We start from the raw sequence: 26,097 nt of genomic DNA, 5'->3' as shown, positions 1-26,097 counted from the left end.
ACTATTCTTCTGCTCATTTTCAGTATAGACGAGTTTTTGCCTATCTTAGAACTTCCTATAAATGGAGTCATGTAGTAGGTACTCAGTATATTTTTGAGATCCCATGTTAATTTCATTCTTTTTTAGTTGTTGAATAGTATTCCATTATATAAACATATCTTAATTTGTTTATTCATTCATATGAACATGAGGACTCTTGCAGTTTTTGCCATTGCGAATAAATCTGCTCTGAACATTCTTGTGCAGGTCTTTTCTTCTTCTTAACATATGGGTAAATGTCTAAAAATAGAACTGCTGGATTTAGTGCAAGTTTAGTTGTGTAAGAAACTGCCAGGCCTTTTCCCAAAGTAGTTGTTCCATTCCCACCAAGAATGTATTCTCCACATCCTCACCAACACTTGGTGGAATCAGCCTTACTTCTAACCATTCTGGCACATGTCATAGAGACTCATACCTAAGAATGCTCTCAGCAGCTTCTGCTTATCAGCAAAACCTGACTCTCGCTGAACCCTCTCCTTCAAGGATTTATCTCAGAGGTTTGAGAAGGAGGGCTTACATTTCAGTGGTTTATTTCTTCTAGGGCCCTAGTAGTGAAGAGGAATTTCATCCACTATCTGCCCACCTTTCCTCTATCTTGCTTAGGAAGAAAAGTTTAAAATATCCTAACAGTCATCCAACTGGATCAGGTTGGCAAGTTCAAAATTATCTTTTGTTTCATGATATATTTTGAAGCAAAAGATTCTCACTTGTAAATCTCAGCCTTTCTCACAGTTTCTAGAAATATTTAGAAACTTTGATATTCTAAAGAAGAAAAGTTCCCAATATTTAGGCTCAACCTATTCTCCTTTAGGCTTCTCTAAGGACCATTCTTCTTCAATTTTCATAGCTAGTCTGTAAAGCAGGATTGGTGTCCTCTCTTTACAGAAGAGGAAACTGTCCCAGAGCCCCAAAGGGTTTTACGACCCTCACACAAGTGTTACCACACATGTCTCTACCCTGGCAGGCAGTTCCTGTGGCAGCCTCTGATGCAGGCTCTGGTGGCACCTCTTGCCCTCTGTCCACTTCATGGGGACAGTGCACTTGGCAGTTTCCCTCAGCCACCCATCACTCCCAGGCTCATTCATCCCCCAGCTTGCATCCTCTCTTCTCCCCCTTTCTTCCAACTCTGCTCAGTTATCTCATAAAACTCTTGTTCTGTCTCTTATTTTCTTCCATATGGGGACTAAAAATGTATCCTAAGCTTGCCTGATGACTGCCAAAGTAGTGCTAGTGGCATAATAAAGTGAGACATAATGAAGAACAAATGCCATCAACATCTAAAGCCCTTGAAAATACCACGAGATCCCTTTTACAATCTCCACAAAGGAACCTTCTACTTTCTCAGCCCCTCCTGAATAAACGGGTTTTTCCTCAAGTACCAGACTCTACATAAACAAAAAACTGTTGTCTTCACTACTAGGCTTCTGTTTTAATGAACAGCATCACAGCAACATTGTTTTCTATTACTCTGGTTGCAAAGATACAGCATGTCAGTTAGGGCTTAAATTAAATTGCAACATTATGTCTACAAAAAAAATCATGTAGCAAATGCCAAACTGACTTAAACTTCTGGAATAGAATCAATTTCTAAATTAGGACTTGCCTTTTTTTTTCTTATTCAGTTTTAAATATTTGTTACAAGAATTTCCTCTTTGGCATGTTTTCTCTTATATAGAAATGTATAATGATACAATAGTACCATCCTCAACATCACAGCTTTCTATGTAGTATTTCTACCTAGAAAGTATATATGATTATAATTCCATTTTACAGATGAGGAAGCTGAGATTTAGTAAAGTTTAGTAATTCCCATCTAGTAAGTGGCAGAGCCTGAATTCACACCTTAGCTTATTAGCCTTCAGCTCATGCTTTCTTAGCCACCATATTACCACCCAGCACACAGATTAAAACTTCCCAGCATGAAATGGAATAGGTCATGACTGTGTGATTCACGTCCATATCATTCTTTGCCACACCACCATGTTCTACCCAAAGAATTACACAGATCTCAACACATTTCAGGAGGAATGTGGCAAAAGCTCTAATGGAAAAGCAGCGAATAGAGGTCTTTAATAAGTCCAGAGCTATTTTTAAAAACAAGGCTGTATCTAACAAAGAGACTAGCTGTGTGATTAATAATCAGCACCTATGATGCATTTAAATAGCTCTCACGTGGCTATGAGCATCAACCCAGAACATTACTTATGTATCTGCTCTCTTGTTATCTGGAGAGCTGGGTTTTCCAACTACCTTGCTCTAAGGGTATTCAAATAAATACAGATTGACTAACAAGATACCACTGAACAGAGACTTTGTGGGCTGCGACACAGTTAAAGCCTAAGAAAAGAGAGAGCCTGGATTTGCTATAGAAGCTGACACTTTTCTACTAGCATGGCTGGCTCTTCACCTGATGCTGACATGTGAGGCCAGAGACCATTAACTCCTTTAGCCTACCACGTTGTTAGCAACTTCATCCTTATTTCAGTAACACTCTGGTCCCTGGGGTGGATAGGCTCACTTGCCCTCTACTCTACCCCTTCTAGTTTGCCTTCTGGGCTTAAAAGGTTGGAAATTCAACAACATTTTTCAGACTCCCTTGCAGCTAGAACTCCAGGTACAAATTAGGTTCCTCTCATTATATGTATTTGCATGAGATCCAGAATGCAGAAGTGATGCAGAAACCATCTTCCTATCCCCCTTTTAAACTACTTTTGCTGACAATTATTAAGGACGAGCTAACTTTGAGCAGTATTATTTTGATGCTCAGTCTCTAACTTCTTGGGTCCTGATAGGCAGTTGTGGCTGTTTTCAGCAGCAGCATTTTTATTCCAGGTTTCTGAACACAGGACTGCAGCTATGGGAGTACCTTGAGCCTCTCTTTCCAGTGATGATCTCCAAAGTGGTAGCTCTCCTGGTAAGTCAGGTTCATATTACCCCAGATCCTCCTCTTCCACCTCCTCCTCTGTCAGCACCATAACCACTAATATTTCTTATATGCTCACTATGTGTTAGGCATTATGCTAAATGCTTTATGCAAATCGTTTTATTTAAACCTTCTGCCAAAAAACCCATAAGGAAAGTATTATTACCATCCCTTTGTTCCAGATGATTCTACTGAGATTCAGAATTGAGAGTTAAATTGTACTGGGTCAGAGCAAAGCTAATGGGTTAAGTGGGTAGAGCTGGAATTTGACCCCAGCTCTGCCTCACTCCAAAACCTAACTGTGCCTCTTTAAAATTATTTGCAGGGCTAGAACCTATAAGCAGATTTTAATTGCCCATACACATTATATTGCTGAAAATACATCACTTCCCTTTCACCATATACATGCAGAGGCCAGCCTATTTTGCATGGAGATACATCCAGGTATTGAAGAAGCCTTCAATCTAATTAGAAAGGCATTTTAATATTCATTCAGAGGTATCACTTTGTAAAAACGCGTCTAAGTCATACCAAGATCATTTCTTTATAAAAGTTAAAGAATTAAGACCAAAGCAAACACAGCCTTCTACTTGCCCCTGGTAGGCCCAGAACTGGGGGTATAGACATGCACTTACCAGGCGCTCTATTCACAGCGAGGTTTCGGAAATGGCTGCCTTTGATCATTTCCACAGATAATCGCCCCGTTGTGGCATTGTATGCCAGCCCCACCAATAGCTCTGGCGCCCCTCCATGAGACAGCGACTGCGTGGATGAAGCACTATCACTGTGAGAAACTGCAGATGGGCTCAGCGGAGACTCTCCACTCTGGAGGGGAAGAACAACAAAGAATCCATTGGTCCATGCTGTATGACTCTCTTACAGAAAGCCAATATTATGTGTGGTGAAATTGTGGCCCCATCTCAACTGCTGCCAAAGATTACTAATGGTGCACTTGGTGTGAATGATAATGGGCCTGGGGAGTGCAGGCCTGGATGAGATGCCCTGCATTATTAGCTGACATATTTGCTTCAAGAGCTGTCTCCATTCAACATTTCCTCTCTAAAGATGAAGCGGACAGAGATATTATTACTAGTGTAAATCAAACTCTCAGATACACGAAGAGCTAATAATACATTTAATATAGACCAAAAATTCCCTCCTGTGTAATTTGTGCTGAAATGCTTCTATGGAACCCATCCACTCTAGGCAGGAGTTTTGTTTCTGTTCTCTGTAGCTTCTTGATAAATGTAGCAATACAGGAGGCACTTTGTCTTCACTAGAAAAGAAATAGCCACTACCATCTACCGTCACATAGAACATTTGGCCTCTAGTTCTGCTTCATAGGGTCGTCAGGAATATGCCAGACGCTACATTTTTACCCCCCTGGTGAAATGAACTACATTGAAAATGGGCACTTTTATGACTGTTTGGCAAAAAAAAAAAAAAAAAAAAAGCGCCCATGTGTGGACTATAGATCTCAGAGACCTTGCATGCACCAGGTGAGCCTAGGAGACAGACTGTCTTCTGTCCTGTTTATTTACACGCTTGCTTCTCCAAAGTACCCAGACATGTTGGAAGGAGGAGAGCAAAGCATGTTGACTCTCATTCGAGAAGTATAGTGGGCAGTGGCTCCATGGGGACAAGATGACTAGCCTCTCAGAGGCTACCACCACTTCCTCCACCAGAATCAAGTGCATCAGACTTAGCTCAAACTTTCTTCTCAACATCTGAAATAATTTCCTAAAACTTTTTATCAAAAACTCCAACGAAATGAATACACTAAAAAGGATTAGATATTCTTCACATCTGTAGGAAAAGACCCTGTTTACCAAGCCATGATCCCTGCTATCTAGATAGATGATGACAGTCTAGTAGTGACATATTTGTTTAGTTTAGGGTAAGGATCCCCTGTGCTTCTACAGAAGCATCTACCAAGATACCTATCACTACAAAGCTTGCCTTTCCCATCACATTTTGAATCCTTATAAATCACTCTATCCAGTGCATAGTCCAATGCCTGGCATATAATCATGATCAACAGATAAATGATGAAGAATTTTTACCTTCAAAGTTCTTTCACACTGGCTCAGCTTCCTACTCAACTCTGTGCCCTTAGGACAAAACCTGGCACAGAGAAATAGGGTTGTGATCATACCTACTCCTATGCCTTATAGTGCAGGATTCTTTCTGACCTCCTCTGGCTTCCATTTTGCAGGGTTTCAGATATACTTTACACAGAGCTTAAGAAAAAAAAAGGAATTTAACCAGATATGAGACATGATCTGGCTTGTATTTTTTTTTTTTAAGATTTTTATTTATTTTAGAGAGGGAACACTAGTAGTGGAGGGGCAGAGGGAGCAAGAGAATCCTAAGCAGACACCACAGCTGAGAGCAGAGCCTGACCTGGGGCTCCATCCCAGGACCCTGAGACCATGACTGGTGCCAAAATCAAGGGTTGCATGCTTCATGTACTAAGCCACCCAGGTGCTCCTAAAAGTCTCATTTGGGTCCCTGGATTGGGAATAGTCTGTAAGGGGCAAATGCAAAAGCAGGAAGACCACTAGGAGGCCATTTGAGTAATCCAGCAGAGTTAGGTTCTGGTTATAGTTTGAAGATAGAGCCAATAGGATTTCAGGTTGACCTGAACAATTAAAAGGATGAAATTTCCTTTAGCCAAGATGGGAAGGCAGCAGGTAGAATAGATTTAGGGAGACAAGTCTGGAGATATTAATTTTGAGACATCTATTAAAAATTTCAGTGGCTGGATCTCCCACTACTACACTCCAGACTTTCTGGCTCCTTTTCTCCCCCTAGACAGGACAAGTTCCTTCCTACTCCTTGATGCCTGCATGTGCCATTCCCTCTGCCTGGAATCCTTGGTCATCCACATGTCATCAGTCTTGACCCCTTGATTTGAGGAGTTCTATGTTTTATTACCACTTCAAAGACACATTCTCTGACTCTTCTAAACCCAGAGCAGTCTCTCTCCCTCTCTTTCCCTTCATGTACCCTGGTTTGCAATTGTTGCCCCTCTTCCACCAGGTTGTAAGCTCTTGAGGGCAGAGGCATCACCCTTTCTGTTCTTTCCTACATCCCCTCTGCCTATACAGTATCTGACATAGCAGCCACTCAGTAAACATTTTTGAATGGATGACTGATTGGCCTAATAGCCAATCAGACAAGATAGCTCCCTGATCTTTCTCATGGTTTTTATAAAGGAGGCCCTCATATTAGATGACACTTAACCCCCAGAAATAGTGGGTTGTCCATTTTTTAGACATATAAGCTATGCTGTCCTTCCTCAAAACCCCAGCAGGAATGCAGAGGATAAGGCACATGGGAGTTGGCCAGTCATATAAATGGAAGGTCCTAGAGGTGCTGGAGATCAGGGCTGCTGTTGTAGCCCACTCAGAAATACATGTTAAGGAGCTCCCCTTGAATGTCCCATCTCTGAGATTCATCATAATGCATATTAAGAGTGGGGCAAGAGGGAGAGAGTCAGACCACAGGTCAGTTAATCAGCAAGCTAAGACCTTCCCCTACACTTGCTGTCATTTCCAGAAATGGACAGGGAATATATCCATCGGCTTATAAGGAAGAGAAAGAAAGAAAGAAAGAAAGAAAGAAAGAAAGAAAGAAAGAAAGAAAGAAAGAAAGAAAGAAAGAAAGAAAGAAAGAAAGAAAGAAAGAAAGAAAGAAAGAAAGAAAGAAAGAAAGAAAGAAAGAAAGAAAAGAAAGGAAGAAAGAAAGAAAGAAAGAAAAAAGAAAGAAAGAAAGAAAGAAAGAAAGAAAGAAAGAAAGAAAGAAAGAAAAAACTTAAAAGAAAGAAAAAGAAAGAAAGAAAGAAAGAAAGAAAGAAAGAAAGAAAGAAAGAAAGAAAGAAAGAAGAAAGAAAGAAGGAAGGAAGGAAGGAAGGAAGGAAGGAAGGAAAGAAAGAAAGAAAGAAAGAAAGAAAGAAAGAAAGAAAGAAAGAAAGAAAGAAAGAAGAAAAGGAAAAGAAAAGGAAAGGAAAGGAAAAGAAAAGGAAAAGAAAAGAAAAGAAAAGAAAAGAAAAGAAAAGAAAAGAAAAGAAAAGAAAAGAAAAGAAAAAAAAAAAAAAAAAGAAAAGAAGAGAAAAGAAACCATTGTACCATGAAATGCAAACCATGGCTTACAAGGATGAGGAGAGCCAAATGGAAAATTAAATTAAGGTGTTTGAATTCACAGGCTGAATGTACTAAATCAAGGGCTGACAATTCCAGATCCTTGAACATATCGCATCATTAGCAGCACCATTTAACATACTCACACTGATATTACTTCTTGGCTCCAGAACCAGAGTCACTTTCATTTCCCCTTCTGGGTGCAGGTGGCTGAGATGGAAGAGCTTCTCTCCCATCATTCTCTCACGGGTCATCATACGGGCAGCATACAGGCGGAAGCGGATAGCATAGGCAGCCACATCTCTGGGCTCCAGCTTAGCAAAGGTGACCTTCTCCTTGAAGACAGGGTTGGGGCCTCTTTGTATGCTTGTCCTGCCCCTCTGTTTCTTACTGGGCAGCAGCACCACATGAACTTGCCAGGAGTTAACACCACTTCGGTCCTTATCTGGGAGGCCCTGTGCTCTCACAATGGTCACCGTGAGCTTCTGGCTGGAAGCTCTATATTCAAAGATGACATCCAGGTCACCACATTTTGAGATGGGCTCCAAGACCCCAGTTGGCACCTGCAAATTGGCCCCACCCTGTTCCTGTTGCAGATAGAGGAAGAGATTAGGAATTGAAATGATAAGGCCCAAATACATTTTGGTGAGATGGTGCCTCTCTGTCCTCCTTTAGAACCTTGCACTTTTTGACCACTGGCATATATCCCTATACATATGAAGGGTCTGTTTACTGGTCTGTGTCTCCCCTAGACTGTGAATTCTTTAGGGGTACAATGCCTGGCATATGGTGAGCTTCATGAATGCTTTTGGCATGAATGAAGAAAGCTTTTATATTTACGAAGTGTTTTCATATACATGGACTCTCAGAAAGCACAACTGACCACTATCATGAAACTGAGATACTAAGTCTAAAATTAGTCAACTATGCAACTGCCAAGAAATTACTTTTTCTGGAGTCCCCAGGAGAAATGGCTGATTTTGGGCCTGTGCTCCAAGGGCCAGGAGTTCTACAGATGTGAATCCTAATGGGGCTCATGGACAGGTGATCCTTCAGTAGATTTTCAAGCTGCATTGGAGAAAAGGTTTAGAGTAGAACTTCCAAACATTCATGTGGACTTGAGTCACTCAGAGTTTCTGATTCCATAGAACTGGGATGGGGCCCGAGACAGCATTTCTTAGGTCATGAGTATTTCAGCGGGCCTCAAACTGCACTTTGAGTATCAAGAGTTTAGGAGGGCATCTGCACCAGCCGCTTAGCAAACAGTGACACTGGTTGTGGAGATAGAACACCTGGATTGAAATCATAACTCTACCATGCACTAGCTTTTTGATTCTGATCAAATAGGCTACCCTCTCTGTGCTCTAGCTGCAAAATTATCATGCCTACTTGATGGAGTGGTGTGGAATCCCAGTTGTATGGAATCAGAATATCTATTCTCATCAATGAACTGAGGCTACCTATTTTCAAACATGGGCCCCTCATTATAAAATAGCACCCTTAGACAACAATTCACCCATAGCCAGTCAGCTCTGATGACCTCACTGAGAAAACTGAGCTGCACTGCATTATCACAATGAAGTACTCTCCAAAAAACTATAAAGAATGTCAACATAATGATTTTTTTTCTATGAAGGCATGATACTTACTCATAACTAAACTTTGACCTGATTCTTATTGTAAATTGGAATCCATTCTCATTTATGTAATTGAACACCAGTCTTCACTAACTTAAAGACTATTTTTTAAAGTATATAGTGAAAATGTGCATTTATCAACAAAACTTTCCTGCAGAGTTGAGGTGAAAGTGCATGGTTCTCTGGAGTGAGGCATCCTTGGGAATCCCAGGTCTATCACTTACTCCCTCTATGGCACTGGATAAATTATTTAATCCTTTCCACTCTCGGCTTTCTTCCACAGTAAAATGGGGATGAAATCTACTTATAGAGTTGTTGTGAAAATGAATGGACTTGACACACAGGAGACATGGGATAAATGCCTTCTCTTTTAAAATTCACATTAGTCTACCAAGAAAATTTAGGCTTTTTGCAAAATAAGGAAGCTCCTTATATTCTTTCCTCAGCATGCATTCATGTGAGAGTGTTTCTATTCAGAGGTACTTAGTTTCAAGTGATAAAAGTGGTTGCTATAGAAACTTCTGAATACAACTGACTAGTGTAGATATAATATTAGAAGCAAGTCTCCAAGGAGTTAGGCTAACTCAGAAATCAAGTTGCAGTCTTCTGTCAAAACTCCCATCTATTTTAGCCTACTCTTGATCATCAATCTATTGGATCTTCTGATCCAAACACGTTGGATCAGAAGTCATGATGGTCAATATCCACTAAGTCCTATCTTACGCCAGGTGCCATATTAAATCCTTTACAGAGTGCAAAAGCCCACTCCTATGCACTACAAACCTTCTTGGCTTCGCCTTTTGTTACATCTCCCCTACAGGCACAGCCTGTTGGACTCTAGTAGCTTCAGCATGACACAGCCCAACAAGGTCTCACCTCCTGCCCACATGATTTGACTCTCAACTCCCACCACAGGCCTCTCTGTTGATGTTAAGGCTTGGAAAATTTATAGAGTCCTGCTTGGCATCCATGTATATAAAGTCCAGCTTGTGTGTGAGGTTACTGCCCCATGCAGTAAACATGTCTCCCCTTGGACGAGTGTCCTGAGATCAGTTAATATAGCTTCTTCTAGCATGGTCTCTCAAGATTAAGCCAAGAGTCACACTTAGTAGTAGCCAACTTGATTGCCCATTCTCATACTGGCTCTTTCTTCTTCCCTGCCTCACTCCCCCTTGTCCTTCACTCTTGTTCCAGGGAATGTATATCCTAACAAAATAGACTTTGCTTTTTGGGAAATGCAGCTAGAAAATGTGGTCTTTTAAAATATTCATATTAACCTAATGAGGTAGAAATTTCAATACCTTCATTTTATGAGGGAGGAAACTTAAGATTCAGAAACTCACTCCCTGCCCCCAACATCATAATGTCCCACCAGGGCTGTACAGGATTTACCAGTAGTAATACTCAAAATCTGAAACCTTATGTCAAGCCATGATGTCTCCCTTCTTCTCCCCAAGCCTCTCGCCATAGCTATTTATATTTGTAGTAAGTGTGTGGGGTGAGGCAGGAGTAAGATGAAAGATGGGAAGACACACTACTTTGAATTTCACATCCTTTTAAGTTCCTGCTCTTAATGATTGTTAACAGTCCCCAGTTTTGTCAGCAACTTCAATGTCAAGGTAAAAATATTCTGGTCAGTGAGTTTGTGTCCACTTATCTATCAGGCTATCTATTCAGACTAATGCTCACTCTACCTATAGGTCTGTGAAGTCCTTCGAAGGACTCTAAAACAACCCTCCTCAGAACCCTGCATAAGACAGAGCTGTAGACCACAGCCAGGCCCTGCACCGGGCCAATCCAAGCTGTGGCACAGGGAAGCTGGGCTTTGTGGCTCTTTCCTGGGTTGATCTGAAACAAAGATTTGTGAAGGCTGGTACTTTCATAGCAATTAATTATTTCAACACCCGTTACTTATCACCAGGTTCTCCTCATGTGGGTACTGTTAATACCACTAATCCATCTGACCTTCCTGCAAGGTAGAAATCTCTTCATTTTTATCCCCATTTGGCAGATTTTAATTAACTTCTCAAGGCCAACCAGTTAATCAGTAGAAAACAGAGATGAAAAGTGGGACACCTGCTTCCCTGCATGCTCAGAATCGCCAGCCACCCTCCCAGTGTCTTCCCTGCAAAGCCTTGGGTCTGCAGGAAAAAGTCGATGGCCTTTTCCAGCAGAGAGTGGTGCTAAAAAAATCCATCAGCCTAACAGGTAGTCATACCACATGACTGGTTTCCTTCTAAGGCAAAACAAAGGATTCTTTTAATTCTAATATCCTGATTTTTCTTTAAGATGGGAATACCTGTAACACTCTGACAAAACCCTTGTAGGTTTAAAGACTTTCTATCAGATTGAAAGCCTCTGTGTTTTAGTAAGATAGCATTGATGTCATCTGTGCGGCCCCAAGTAAACAGACCTGCAATCTGTTCCTGATGCCAGCTACACAGGGGAAGACGGGGTTCTTAATACAGCTAAGAGGCAAATAAATCAATTCTTAAAAGGCAAGCTAAGCCTGCAAAGCAGGCAGTTACAGGAACTGCCTCCGAGCTGCATCTGAGATTCTACTGTAGGAGCACCAAATTATAGTTTTTGTCTCAAAATAGATAGGAGGTTGAATGGAGCACACAGCGATGTCTGGGTATTTTTGGAGTCTGAGAACATTTAGTGCTCTCAACACCAAGTCTTCTATTAAAGCTCCATGAGTCAGGCAGATGGGAGGTTACCTGAAGAAAAGCAATCTCAAACCTAAGGGAACAGTTATCAAGGGGACAGTATCAATAGGCAGGTGAACAGTTTTGTTTTGTTTTTGTGGTGAGAAAGCCAAAAAGAATATTTTTAAATGTTAAATGTTATTGTGTGGGATTTTATAGGACTTTGGAGCAGTAGACCAACTGGGAAGCAGAATTAAAAAAAAAAAACTTATAAGGTTAATAGCTTTGGGTGTCTCTAGATGCAGGGTTGCTCTTGACAAAACACAAATCATGTATCTGAGTTACTATTTCTTGTCCTCAGCCATAACACCAACACATGGGCATGTGAACACACACACACACACGTGCACACCTCCTTATGCTCTCTCTACACATCCCACTGCATTAGCAGCTAGGTTTTGGAACATGATTTTCTGTGATTTTTTCTCTCTTGATGAGCATTTGGTATGTATGACAGTCTAGATCCTAATAAGAGAGTCCACCTGTTTATTTTCTCAGGCAGACTGATGCTAACAAACCATGCACTTTTCTCCTTCCTCTTGCCCCACAAATTATATTAATATTTTATATACATATATTATGTATTTCATCAAAGCTAATTTCAAAGGAGGCATTAGATATTATTTAACATCTCTTAATGTCACCGAATCATAATAAAAGAGATCTAGCTAATAAAGAATAATCATAAATGCCTGTTAGATAATGTTTGCAAATCTTCATCACAGTGCCTGGCACATAGTAACTGCTCAACAAATGTTAGTGTCTATAATAATGACCTCCAATCATACCTCTTGGTGGTTAGGCATACTCTGGAGCAAGTTTTAATTAATTAATAAATTTAGAAGGAGCATCTTTTATCAGAGATTTATTCTAAAAAACAATGTCAATAGCTAGAGGGTCATCACAAACTAACACCATCTCCTAGATCTTGAATTTAATTCAAATCTAACAAATATACTGCAAGATCTTCATTATAATATCTTGCATCATTTCATTTGGAGAGCCATTTTAGTTTAATTTTCAAATAATTCTTTTATTCAAGTAATTATAACTCAAGATATGGGGCAAATAAAAATAGACTCCACTTAATTGAAAACCATGAAGGAAATAAACCAGTCTTCTCGGAAGAACTAAAAATTCTTTTATATAAACAAGAAGTGTGATTGTTGCTGGCTCCATTCTGCCACCACTCCTTTTTTCCCAGTTTGATAGAAATTTATCTATGATTCTTTTATTGGTACACACAGGGGCTGTGACTTGGTCACCTGAAAAAAATTTATTTCAAATAAAGTTTCTTTACATCTTTGTTTTTCAAGGCAATGCTTCCTTTTTTGGAGAAATCTTTTTCTTGAGGCTTGGGGAGCAAGAGGAAAGCATGAACTCACCAGAGAGCACACAACATTTATGTATAAAAAGAATGGAAAACAAATAACTTGCCTCTGGACTCCACATGGAGGAGCTGTCAGTAGCATAGGAATCTTCAAATCCCCGGTTATTAAAAGCTGTCTCCAATTCCACGCTGCCTTCTGTGGACTGGCGACGGAGGCCTCGAGGCACATTGGTCTCTTGGGGAGATGTGCCATGGTGTCTGCTGTTCCCCACCTCACATGGGGCTTGTGAGTGGGCAGAAATGGGATCATCTTCACCATAGGACAGATTCTCAGAGTAATTCAGCTGGCTGGCTCCATCCAAATCTAAATTTGCAATGAGGAAACTATTTTAAATGTACTATTATTTTACACCTTTTTACCTAGAGAAATTGAGCAGTAGCAACAATACAAATACAAAGACCTCAAAAGCAAAACCTGCAGAAATATAATTCCAGGCCATCTGGTGGATAAACATGGTCTATATAACCAAAAAGACCATTAGTTCATCACATGGGATATAAGGTTTAATGCTTTCTAATAATATGAATATGAAGGATGTGTGCTCATGTTAAAAGGCTAAAATAAACACATTAGCATTTTGTTGGACCTAATGATCACAAGACTTTGGGGATAGATCTAGAAAGCAAGAACAGCAATCTACCACAGAGATCATTTTGTCTCTTGACTCTACCGTTCTTCTTTTTCTCTTCCATGTTCACCATCTTACCTCTCCTTGAAAGGCTTCAGTAGTTCTCACAAGTAAAAAGTTCTTTACTTGATTCATGGAAGAACACTAGACTTGGATTCAGATGATCTAGATTTAAACCCTAGATTTGCATTATGAATTTATGCAGTCTTTGCACTGTCCAAACTTTTGTTTCCTTATCTATAAAATGATGATAAAAGCCATCAGAGAATCATTGTGGACACATGAAAGAATAGCCACCTGGCATCCACTAGGCTTTCCATAAATATTAGCCTTGCTTGCTTGTCTGGCCCAAACTGGCCTCATACAACCCAGTAAACCCCATTTTCTACTGCCTCCCACATTGCTGTCACCTGTGGTCTCGTGGGCTCATGGAAACACTAGTTGTGTATTTCTATTCACTGTGGTCCTCAAACCCCCTCTCCTGCCCTTTCCTTCTTGTCTATCTAAAGCCCAACAACTCCCAAATCTTACCTGACTTCTTGGACTCAGTGTTCTTCTCTGACCTTAGTGTTATTCTATTTTCTCTGTTAGCACTCCCTCACTAAGCATCCCCTTCCTCTCCTTTAAAACCTAGATTACCCTCAGACAGTAAAGAAAAACTGCCAGGATCTTCCTAAGCAATAGCTTTCACCCTAAATTTTCTCCCACATCCAAAAAGTAGCCAAGGATGTATTCTCTTTTTAGTCCCCAGTCTCCTCCAGAAGCCACCATTCCAGAATAAGAGAAAATTTGAGATATAGATGGGATGAATGAGTGGGATAACAAAGTATGGATGATGAATTCAGCTCTTATTTATACTGTATGGTAGCAATAGTTTCCACCATTTGTCTTAAAGCCTCAGCAAGAACAATAGCTCCTTGAAGGTACTAAGCCACATACCTATGCTTTCCAGTCTTTATCCACCAGTAGGTTTCACTATACTCTCAAATAACTTTCAAGGCTAGGAGGGTAACAAATATTTGAAGTAGCCAGGTATGTGGCAGTATGGAGTAGTGGTGACACTGGTTTACCAGAGAGTTTATGACTGTCCTGTAGTAAACATGCAAACTTAAAATATATATTATCACTCTATGCAGACTATACAAAAACATCTTTAGGCAGACTTTGTACCAGAGTGCAACTTCAGACTCCTGACTTGGGATTTTGCAAAACCGTGGCAATCCACTGGGAATTTCCCCTAACTGCCTTGTTATTCTTAATAATTCACTTCAGGTCCCTTTGGAAACACTTTCATAGGACACCATAACATTTTTACATTCACACACTCTCAGTTATTGGGCAAACACACTTTTAAAAGGCCACAGAAAATGACAGAACAAGGGATATTCCATATGCAAAACCCTACAACATAAAGCAGAATTTTCTTCTAAGGCTCTAATTAGCACATCCATTCCTCATATACATGAACACTAAAATGTCCTATTAAACAGTAGGCTATTCATCAACGTGGGCAGCACCCAGCAGGATTTCAGCACAAAATCTAACTTTGCCAAGAAATTACCCCCATAAAATTGTCTCATGACTTTAACTCCTATGGTGATAATACCTAGATCAGTAATAAGGGAATTTTCAAAAGCTACATTAAGCCTTGAAAAGCTATTCATAACCGAAAAACATAAGAACTATATTAATGTAACAAACCATTTTCCTTGACAGACAAGCGAAGAATGAATTAGAAAAGCAAATCTGGGGTAAAAGTCATGAGGAGGAGGAAAAAGAAAGGGGATTCACCATTACATAAAGCAGTTTTCTCATCCTCTAAGTTAAAGAAGATTGTGTCACCTTAAACGCATACAGAAAAGTAACTGCCTGTTTCCAGAGAAAGGCATCCTAGCTTCTTAGAAATTATAGGCCATAATTATGTCACATAAACCATATTTATTTTAGCAGAAAATTTTTGTACTTTTTAATCCATATCCCACTTTGATATGGTATAACACTATTATCCAGTTACTTTATTTTACACCAAACCCTTCCCTCCTACCGCCACCCACAGACACATGCTTTTTTGCCCACCACCTGCAATGGTCAGTTTTATGTGTCAACATGGCCAAACTATAAGATTCAACTAATCAATCAAACACTAATTTAGGAGATACTGTAGAGGTATTTTGTAGATGTGACTAAAGCCCTTAAGCAGTTGACTTTAAGTAAAGGAGATTATCCTACATAATTAGTCCACTGAGAGTCTTAGGAGAAATGAGGTGTCCCTGGACACAAAGATATTTCACCTATGGATTTCAGAGCTCTGTATTTCTGTTTCCTAGCCAGGTCTAGCAATAGCATAGTCCAATTCTTTGCAATAAATCTCTTGAGATATATATATATATATATATATATATATATATATATATATATCACTCTGATACCACCTTTTAAAAATTTGTTCTAAGTAAACTCTATCCCAACATGGTGCTTGAACTCATGACCCCAATATCAAGAGTTGCAAGCTCTATCAAGTGAGCCAGCCAGGTGCCCTAGTGTCACCTTGGTATATATAAAATCCTAATAAATACACCATCCCAAACAAAATTGAGCACACATTCCAGGAATAATTGAGGTGTTTTAAATGACACCAGGAGTGTAACGAATAGCTTTTATGAAACATAGCTTTCATGTAGTTCCTAAGAACTACATATTTCACAAGCAAAAATAAGGCTTTGTTCAAAAATAAACGAACAAACAAATAAATGCTCCAATAAGTGGATTACTATTCTGCAGCCCACTTTTCAGACCTAAAGACCTGATAGGCAGCCTCTGCTCTGGATCACTTAACATAAACCCTCTTTGACATTACTGGGGATGCAGTGACAGTGAATACACAACTATACTAAGTCAGATAAATGAGACAAGAGATAACTTGCCAGGATTACGAAGACAGCATTTGCTTGGTTCTAATTACCTCACCAGTCCATCTAGAATGAAGGATCCCACTTTATGAAACATTAGACAAGCTACCGATACCTCATTCACCGTTCAGATTTTACTTGGATTTGGACCTTTACTTTCACTAGTCCAACATTTTGAAAGCACTTGTAAAGTGGGAGAATTGTCTACAATTAAATTTATCTTAGAAAATCATATTTAAATTAGAGTGAAAAAAGCTAAGTAGATAGAGGACAGGCAAAAAAAAAACCCACAACTCCTCTCTGGGGTGCATGCTTAATCTCTTCCTTATTCTTTATTGCTGAAAACAAATTCACAGATCTAAAGATGAGCAAAAAGAAATGACAAAGAAAAAAAATCACGCAATAAAAATTACATTAACATTTACATGGCATTTGATAACCTAAAATTTAGCATGCAGTTATTCCCTTCTATGAAGATCCTGCTGATTTTCTTCAAAATCTACAGGTAATTTACCCAGTGCAGGGTGCTTTTTCCTCCCTCTGATAGAGAAAGAAATGTGATCTTTCCTATCCCTCTCTGTCAAGAATTTCAGAATCACCAGTTATGACTAAAGTTATTGCTAATTCCAGAAAGGGTGAGGGTTACAATGGTTGTCAGAACTCTCAGAACATGGGCCATTTGTATAAATCAGAAACTAGACGTTTGGGCTTCTGGGAAATGGAACCATTAACTTTAGAATGCACCGAGCTGCTCCCAGGGAATCAGCTATTAACTTTCATTAGCTAACACTTGTCCTCACAGCGGAGAGGGAGGAAGGCTGTGATGTAACACCACGGAAAGAGACAACAGGAGAGGGGTGAGTGAATGACAGAGGGCTATAGCTATTGATACAATTAGGTCATTACTTACCTTGGGCTTAAGGGAATGGCAATAAAATATGTTATGTTGGGCAGCCCCGGTGGCTCAGCGGTTTGGTGCCTCCTTCAGCCTGGGGAGATCCTGGAGACCTGGGATCGAGTCCCACATCAGGCTCCCTGCATGGAACCTGCTTCTCCCTCTACCTTTGTCTCTGCCTCTCTCTCTGTCTCTCATGAATAAATAAATAAAATATTTTTAAAAATATGTTGGCCCATTTCAGTAAGTACAATTACATGACAGCTAATTATTACATTTCTGCTGACAAAGTTCTTCCTGTATGTTCTCTTTTTAAATAATTTTTACTTTGTTCTTTTTTGGGCAAGCCAGACATTTCTTTTCTGTTATCTTCTTTCAATCTTTGGATTCTTCTCTTTCTATTGGGAAGTGTTGAAAAATATGGAAGACCTACAACTATGTCCCCATTAGTTTAACTGACCACATGTCCAAAGGGAGGAAGGAAAATATTCAAGAGCCCAGGTTACTTAGTCCGGGTCACTAAAGCAGGTGGTGTTACACTTCTTCTAGCTTTCTGCCTAATATAATTCATAGACCCATCCCTGTTTCAATATCCTGTACCCCTTCAGGATTCTGGGCATAAAAGAGTAAGAGAGATGCCTGACCTTCACTAGGGAAATCACTACGAAATATTTAGCTGTTCTTTCTCCAGCTTATTTTGTGTGGTGTGGAGGGAGGACTCCTAACAAGGCCTACCTACCATAATGAGCCACAAGCTGTGCTTACTCTACGTCAGAGCATTTCTCCTCCCCACTGTCGAAGGTACTTAGTCTGAGAATGGCAGAAGACCTTGCTCTTGCTCTGCAAGCAATTCTCCTGTGGGGCAGGGGATGGAGGTGGGGCGGGGGGCAGGGGGAGGGAACAGAGACTACAGGGAATGTGGGAGGGTGTGTTGTTTGCAAAAGGTTATTCAAGGGGATCCCTGGGTGGCGCAGTGATTTGGCGCCTGCCTTTGGCCCAGGGCGCGATCCTGGAGACCCGGGATCGAATCCCACATCAGGCTCCCGGTGCATGGAGCCTGCTTCTCCCTCTGCCTGTGTCTCTGCCTCTCTCTGTGACTATCATAAATAAATAAAAAAAAAAATGTGTTTAAAAAAAAAAAAAGGTTATTCAATATTACTGTCATACATATTTTTATTTGAAAGATAAAACACACGTATTGCTTTAATAATGCGAACTATTGAAGGTTTCAAAAATGGTCAGAGCCTACATAGATGGATAGAAAATAGATTCTATGATTCCAAATGAGAGAAAAGGCAGAGAATCTCACCGTCAGCAAACAGGTATGTGAAATGTTTGTATTTATCAGAAGAGAATAAGATTTTATAAAGCTTAATAAATACCATCCTGATTCTAGCCATTAGTATTCAAATACAAAATGATAACCTACAAGGAAGGAAGGGGTCCTGCAAATCAGGGTCAAGATTTTGGCATTCCTCCTCTCAGTTCCCTGCATGACATCCCCTCTGCCGAGTTTTGAAAGAACCCCTTTACTCTGTTCCAGCCTCTAGGTCTTGCCCCATTTTCTTTTCCTCTCTGGACTCTCAGATACAAGTGTAGTGACTAAGTGACTCAAAGGTGCTCTTACCATTGTCCACCCCTGCTTTAGTTAAAGGAAGGGTTTCATGCAAAGAATACCTTCACAGGCAGACACTTCTCTGTTATCCTCCTCACAGGTAGAGAGCAGGCGGCTGAATTTTGATTTCTGCTCCAATCCCACCTGCTTTCCTTTCTCAGATGCTTCTGAATGGAAACTCTGGGACCGGGACACAGAAATCTCAAATTGTTTGATCACCTCTTCGTCACTGTCAGAAGACGTGCATGGCTCCTCATCATCTCCAAAGCTGTTAACTGGGAGCAAACAAGAGCCATGAGTCTCATGTGGGGTTCACAAGAATACAGAGATATGTAATCCAGAGAAAGAACATGAGTGATTAGTCTGGATAAAGCAGGCCTAAGCCAGACAGAAACATCTTAAAGCATTTTTTTGAAACAAATTTGAGTCTTAAGGAATAAAACAGGAAAAGAAAGTTTAGGTGGGCAAGTAGAAATATATGGCTAGAACCCAGGAGGAACCATCAGGAAGCCCCTAAATGACATAACAAGGCAGGGCCCTCTTGAGCAGGGCGGCCCTACTGATTTGCTGTGTTGCTGACATGTGTTTATAACTGCGAACAGGACATTTGACTTACGTTCATCCTAGTCAATGATGACTGAAAATATGCTCTTAGCCTCATCTCTGTTATCAAAACACAAAGAGCCAAGCCCCACTCCAGAGAGGACATACTTGCAACTGAGATCTTCCAAAAGTGTACTAGTTTTGAAGACACACCCATAGTAGTGTATGTTAAACAAAACAAAACAAAACTAGCTTATAAAATGCTGATGATTCTCAGCACCAACAACCCAACCCAAACACCCTTTGAATTATTTGTACTACTCTCCCCATATCAGCTCACTGGCCCTTTCATTTTCTCCAACAAGCCAAGATAGTTCTTCCCTTTCAGTTCTTTGCCCTTGTTCCATCCATCTGGAACCCTCCTGCCCCTGGTGTTTTCCTGGCTGGCTCCTCTCACCCCCTGAGGTGTCAGCTCCACTGTCACTTCATCCTAATTCCTAATCCCTTCCTCCTGGATTTGTTTTGCTCTTTTATGAAGCTGCTGATCCAAGAGCACAGCACTGTCAACTCACTCAATGCTGTTGGCTGTGACCAGTATCAATAAGATCTAAAAAACTAAATGTGAGAAGACACTAGATATCCTGCTAATACTAAAAAACAATCCCCATGGAAAACCATCATAAGAGGCAGCCTTCCCATGTCTTAACATGCTGTGCAAAGCACCTGTTGTGGGATAGACCATCACATATGGGAGAGGCCCAGAGACCAACGAAGCAAAATTTAACTCCCTTCACCATTAGTGCATAGGACCAGCTAAGCGCCTGGGAAATATGCATTGGAGGAAGCATTTGTTGGAGTTCTTTCTAAGTCTGAGATCCATTCCATTTGTATTATTAGGTCAGTTTTTAAAATGTAAGTAGCCAATAAAAAAATAAAAAAATAAATAAAATGTAAGTAGCCATAGTCATCAATTTCAAATTGACTGGATATTTCCTCATCTATAAAATCGATAATTGGAATTCATTAATTTTTTTTTTTTTAGAATTCATTACTTAACATTATATGTTCCTTGAGGTTTTGTTTCCCCAGTGAGTCACTGATCTTCCACAGAGGAAAGATTTCCATTTCACTAAACATAGACTATATTCCAGGCACCTTCTTGGACTTTACATATATTATCCCATGTAATCATCACATCAACACCATGAAGTAAGGATTATTATTATTCTCATCCTAGAGATGGAAATCAGAGGCACAGAAAAGTATCTTACCCTAGGCAACAAAGTTAGCAAGGTAACAAAATGGGACTTGAACACAGACCCTACGTTTTTAGCCAATGTGCATATCATCAGAAGTTATTGCATGAGGACACTAAAGCCATACCTAGTTTACTTTTCAGAGTGAGGTGAGGGCACTCTGACACTTCTAGCCTGAAATCTGCCTGGAGGTTCCTTCCTTTGTGAGAAGAGAAGTCTGTCCATGTGGAAATGAATACATACAGGCAGGCTGCAGTATAACTGGCCTATTGCTCTCCATGGGATTATAAATAAAACTGCTTATACTATTCTAAGTCTCACTCTCCAAGGATCTCAGGGAATTCTCCATTCAAAAATGAAAATCGCCATCCTTCCTAAAAACCACTAAGCAGCAATGAAAGTAACTAGTGGCACTATTACAAAAGCAATTCCATACACAGCACATATCATGAATACTGCAGGGGCTATTCTAGAACTTTACATATTTTAATTTATTTACTCCTTAACTCTTTAGGTTATACTAAATAACCTAAAGAATAGCTCCTTATCATTCCCATTCATTGAATGGGAAAACGGAGACAAAGTCAGGTTCATGATTGGCTATTGTCGTAACAGTTAGTAGATAGTGGAACCAAGATTCAAACCCAGGCTGTGTTGCTCCAAAGTCAGTGTAAATGAACATAATGCTCTCTCTACCATCTGCTGCCTCAAGAAAAAAAAATTCTTAAATCCTAGTAAAAATCTACACAACTCTGTTTTATCACTAAGAACACAAAATCACATAGGTTGAGCTGGAACGAATTTTTATAAGCATATTTTTTAAAAGATTCTTGCTATTTGCCTTGTAATGAGTCAATGTCAACAACTAAATAGCTGATCTGGTTTGCATTCAACTTAATTTTTTGAAAATCACAAAGTTTCAATCTCAGTTGTGACATTTATTTCAGAGATAAGATAATACTTCCTAAAACACCATAGAAATATCTAGTTTAAACTCCTTTCAAGCTAAGTAACCTAGGAAATAGCACAGTGGGAATTTGTATTAAAATCTTCATCCAATTAGTTTGCTAAAATAATAAGGAAAAATTGCACAATTACCATGGATGTGGATACATCTTAAAGTTGAGATTATTCATTTCACTCAAACACAGAATACAAAGGGATCATAGATAGCACTCAAATATCCACCACCAAAGAGAAGGCATATTCTTTTGCAACGTTTCTGATGCTTGGCCACCCACCCTCATCCCTTTGTTCACACACAGCCAAGGTGCTACTGAGGGCTTCTTCCACTGGTAGGAAGTTCATATCTCAGAAAGGTACAGAGAGCTAACTGACAACCCATCAATATTGAATCCCTACTACAATGGAGTCAGAATGTCCCTCCCTCTAACTTTTAATTATTTTTTTTTCTAGTTTAAGTAGCAAGGGGCAGAACAATGCCATCTTTATCTTTCACATTTAAGTAAAGAAGCTGAGGCCCCTGTGCCACAGAAACTGCCTGTCAAGTATAACATCAGTCAAGGTTAGAGTGGTTAAAAGAGTGTGGAATCTGGAGTCAAGATGCCTGAGTTTGAAATTGATGTCTTCCATTTGCTAATTTGAGACCTAAGTAAGTTCCTATTCTTTCTGAACTTCAGTGTCCTTATTTTGTGATTTCTAACTTCCTAATGTTGAAAGAAGTGAAATAAATCAGGGCACCAGGGTGGCTTAGTGGGTTACGCATCTGCCTTCAGCTTGAGTCATGATCCTAGGGTCCTGGGATAGAGTCACAAATCCTTACTTAGTGGGGATCCTGCTTCTCCCTCTACCCCTCCCCCTGCTTATACTTTCTCTCAAATAAATAAATAAAGTCTTTTAAAAATATAAATGAAATAAACTACTTAGCACATGCCTGGTACATGATATGCTAAAATATATTATTATTATTATTATTATTATTATTATTATTATTATCATCACCCATCATGGCAGTGCCCTGGGTGGAAACTCTTCTATAAAGCTTTGCATTCACTTGCAAAGGAAAGAATGTGCCTGTTCTTGCAGGGTCTAATTTGAAAACTCATCATCAGGGTTGTTGTAGGGGAAAAGTAGAGGAAACAAGGGCTGGGAGAGGAGAAGGATAAGGCAATAATGTGAATAATGTTACCTTCTTTACCTCACTATCCTTTTCCCCAAGCCTGGAGGTGGAGTGCTCTGTAAGAGCTGGCAATGCTGTCAGGATGTGGGCAGTGCCTAACACCTGCTCATTTTCTTGTTTCTTTTAAGGCAACAAAACCACCAACTGGTGATGCAAGGGGAGGATTTCTTAAGCCTGTCTGCTGGAATTTTACAGATGGAGTTTGAATTTACAAATGATCAGTGCAGCTCCAAGCTTATTAATTCATTCCCACCCACACAGGAGTAATTAGATGGAAGGAAGTCCTGCTCACATGGTATAGATGGGAAGTGGAGACAGGTGGGGGTGGGTGGTGCTCAGTGGTGCAGTACCTGGGTGCTACTTTTAGCTACAATTGCAGGAAATCCCTTATATATACTAGATTTCTCAAATACCCACAGCAAATGTCTGCCCAAAGTGGCTGGATAAGAATGGAAATAAGAACAAGAAGTTAATGTGATAAAGCAGAAGGGAGGTCATGTGAGACAACTGCCCACTTCAGATCCTAAGAACATAGCCCACATTTCTAGAGGTACGATCCAGCTAATATTGGATTCACACAGGAGAGAAAAATATTTTTATTTATTATTAAGCCTTAAGGGCTTTTTTTTTTCAGACTATGTTCTGTGGAAGTCTAGGGCTCTACAAAGGAGCTTCAATGCCACTATACAAGTGGAGGTATGGGTGGTTGCACTGAGCAAGTTGGGTCATATACCCTCAAGGCTATTTTGCTCTAATATTATTTACATTTGTATGAGATTCTGTTGGGAAAAAAATTGGAACCCTGACACTTTTTAAAAGTTTGAAAAACATTAATATAACCCAACTTCCTCATTCTACAGAATAGAAACTGGGTCTCAGGTCACTTAAGGGACTCACCCATAGTCAAATAGCTAATTGGCAGAAGAAGGACTAGCACCCAGTTCTCCTGTGCACACCTGTTTTGTCACCCTCCACCTTGTGTGAGAGATTTTGACAACTCCATTTTCTATTTGCACAGAGATGGCACTTGTAACAGTTAGACATGAGTGAGCCAAAAAGAAAATATTCTATTAAAACTAGTTACAGATCATTATACTAGGGAAAAATTACAATATTGAAGGTCCCAGTTCTGACAACAGCAGAATAAGTGATTTGAACTCACCTACGAATTACAAATTCAAGAAAAAAAAATTTAAGTCAACTATTTGAAAGCATAGAAAGTAAGCAAGAGCAGGGACAATCTGGAGAGGACCCAACTTTTTTTTTAATAAATTTATTTTTTATTGGTGTTCAATTTGTCAACATACAGAATAATACCCAGTGCTCATCCCGTCAAGTGCCCACCTCAGTGCCCGCCACCCAGTCACCCCCACCCCCCGCCCACCTCCCCTTCCACCACCCCTAGTTCGTTTCCTAGAGTTAGGAGTCTTTCATGTTCTGTCTCCCTTTCTGATATTTCCCACTTACTTTTTCTCCTTTCCCTTTTATTCCCTTTCACTATTTTTTATATTCCCCAAATGAATGAGACCATATAATTTTTGAGGACCCAACTTTTGAAAGAAGGAAACCTCACTGGGAGAGATACATGGTTACAAGTCTTTTCTGCTAAAAATACCAGCAAGTTTATGAAGTATAGGGTATCTCAGACTCTAGCAGACACAGGAGTCTTATTGAATTAAGGTGTCAGAGGACAGAATTCAAGGCAGCTGGAGATATAGAGGGAAACTCCAGAAAGGAGGGAACCACAGAAAAAGAACTTCAGAATCTGCATATGAACTCGGCAAATGCTGGACTAAAACCTGAAATATGAATACATGGGGGAAAAATCCAAGGAACCCCCAAAAAATAAGAGCTAGGGGGCTAAAAATTTGAGCCAAACGTCTAGGCTGCAGCCTATATCAGGGAAGACTGAGCCAGGACTTTGAATCTGGCCAAGTTAGAGACCCCAGGTATTCCATTAAAACTCTAGACAGATTAGCCTTAGAGCTAAGACTAAAAATAAAACTGAAACAAGCCCAACAGAACAAAGCATGAAGCCAATACCTCATGAGATCAAAGGAATCAACTCATAATTTAATTGTTTACTAAAACAAAAGAACTCCTTTCTCTTTCCCACCAGGCCAAACCCATCCAAGGTAAGAGAGAAGACATCATGAAGACATCTGGGGTGAGGTGATTGGCTCAGACTATGGGGATCACAAAAAGGCTGCACCATAAAAGGTAGTTTTTGGAACAGACCTGTGTCTGTACTCAATAGGCCCTCATTTCTCACTATCTGATTCTCTCAACTACAAATGTTTCCTGAACACTTGACTTTCACAATCACTTTCTGGTTCATCACTGCAACAGGGTTCACCTGGACAAGAGCAAGTACTAAAATATTAACCTCCCTGACTCTCTCCAGCTCTGGTCTCTAATATGTGTGCCTCCAACAAGGGAATTTCTTGATAGGACCCAAGTGTTGTGTTGTTTTCTGCTATAGTGGCATTTACATACAAATTAATGGCCATGTTGTAATTTATTCTGCTGAGAACTGTGGTGACCTGATAATTAAATTTCTCTGCAAATGCAAAAAAAAAAAAAAAACAAACAAAAAAAAAAACACATAAAATCAGAATGGTTGTTCTTGCTTTCTTTTTCCCAACCCCCAATACTTCTCTATCACTCCAATGAATCCTTACAAGCAAATGTGAATCAACATTTTAATCTACAAGTGTTCTGATTAGGAAGACAAAAAACAAATTCTATTGCCATGGATACTAAAATGAAGGGCCTGGGATGGATAACCAAGACTGAGAGAGATAATAAACAGATCTTGAGATGTGCAGGTGTTGTGAGTTTTTGAAATTCTATTTATTCAGTTCATTCACTCATCTTTCCAAAATCCCATGCTGCAAATCATTCTCAAGGCAGTTTCCAAAGTTATTGTTTTATCTTGAAGAGAGCCCAGTCAAGCTACAGAGATAATTTAGGTGAGGCAGTCTGAAACTCTCCTCGGTACCAAATCTACAGTAAATATATCCAAATATATTATGATAACTGAAAGAAATAGGCTGAAAATGCTCACTTGGCTAAGTAAGAGCTTCTTTAGAAGAAAAATAAAAGCTGTATTCCAAGAAAAGGCACATAATTCATACATCATATATTCAGCGTTGGTATGCATATATTAGAATAGTAGCCCTCAATGATGCCACTGATAATATCAGGTAATGAATAACTTCTCTCCACTTGGAGAAAAAGTTAATGGAAATTTTTCTAAATGTTTGACTTT

General features: G+C 39.8%; 1 protein-coding gene across 11 annotated transcripts in view; it reads right to left on the bottom strand.

Annotated features, from left to right (window-relative positions):
* Positions 1–26,097, bottom strand: part of SYT16 (synaptotagmin 16) — a 232,198-nt gene that overhangs the window by 24,347 nt on the left and 181,754 nt on the right. For 9 of the 11 annotated variants that reach the window (XM_072838858.1, XM_072838857.1, XM_072838861.1 and 6 more), the window contains 4 exons: positions 18,950–19,162; positions 12,887–13,143; positions 7,251–7,691; positions 3,598–3,787 (listed from right to left, as the gene is read on the bottom strand). In XM_072838858.1, the coding sequence (XP_072694959.1) occupies positions 3,598–3,787; positions 7,251–7,691; positions 12,887–13,143; positions 18,950–19,162 (1,101 nt within the window). The remainder of the gene's footprint in view (positions 1–3,597; positions 3,788–7,250; positions 7,692–12,886; positions 13,144–18,949; positions 19,163–26,097) is intronic. The other 2 variants (XM_072838863.1, XM_072838862.1) reach the window with 2 other exon arrangements.

The sequence above is a fragment of the Canis lupus genome, chromosome 9, assembly GCF_048164855.1.
Source record: "Canis lupus baileyi chromosome 9, mCanLup2.hap1, whole genome shotgun sequence".
NCBI lineage: Eukaryota > Metazoa > Chordata > Mammalia > Carnivora > Canidae > Canis > Canis lupus.
Note: the sequence above shows the minus strand (reverse complement) of the source record. Positions and strands in the feature narration are given on the sequence as shown.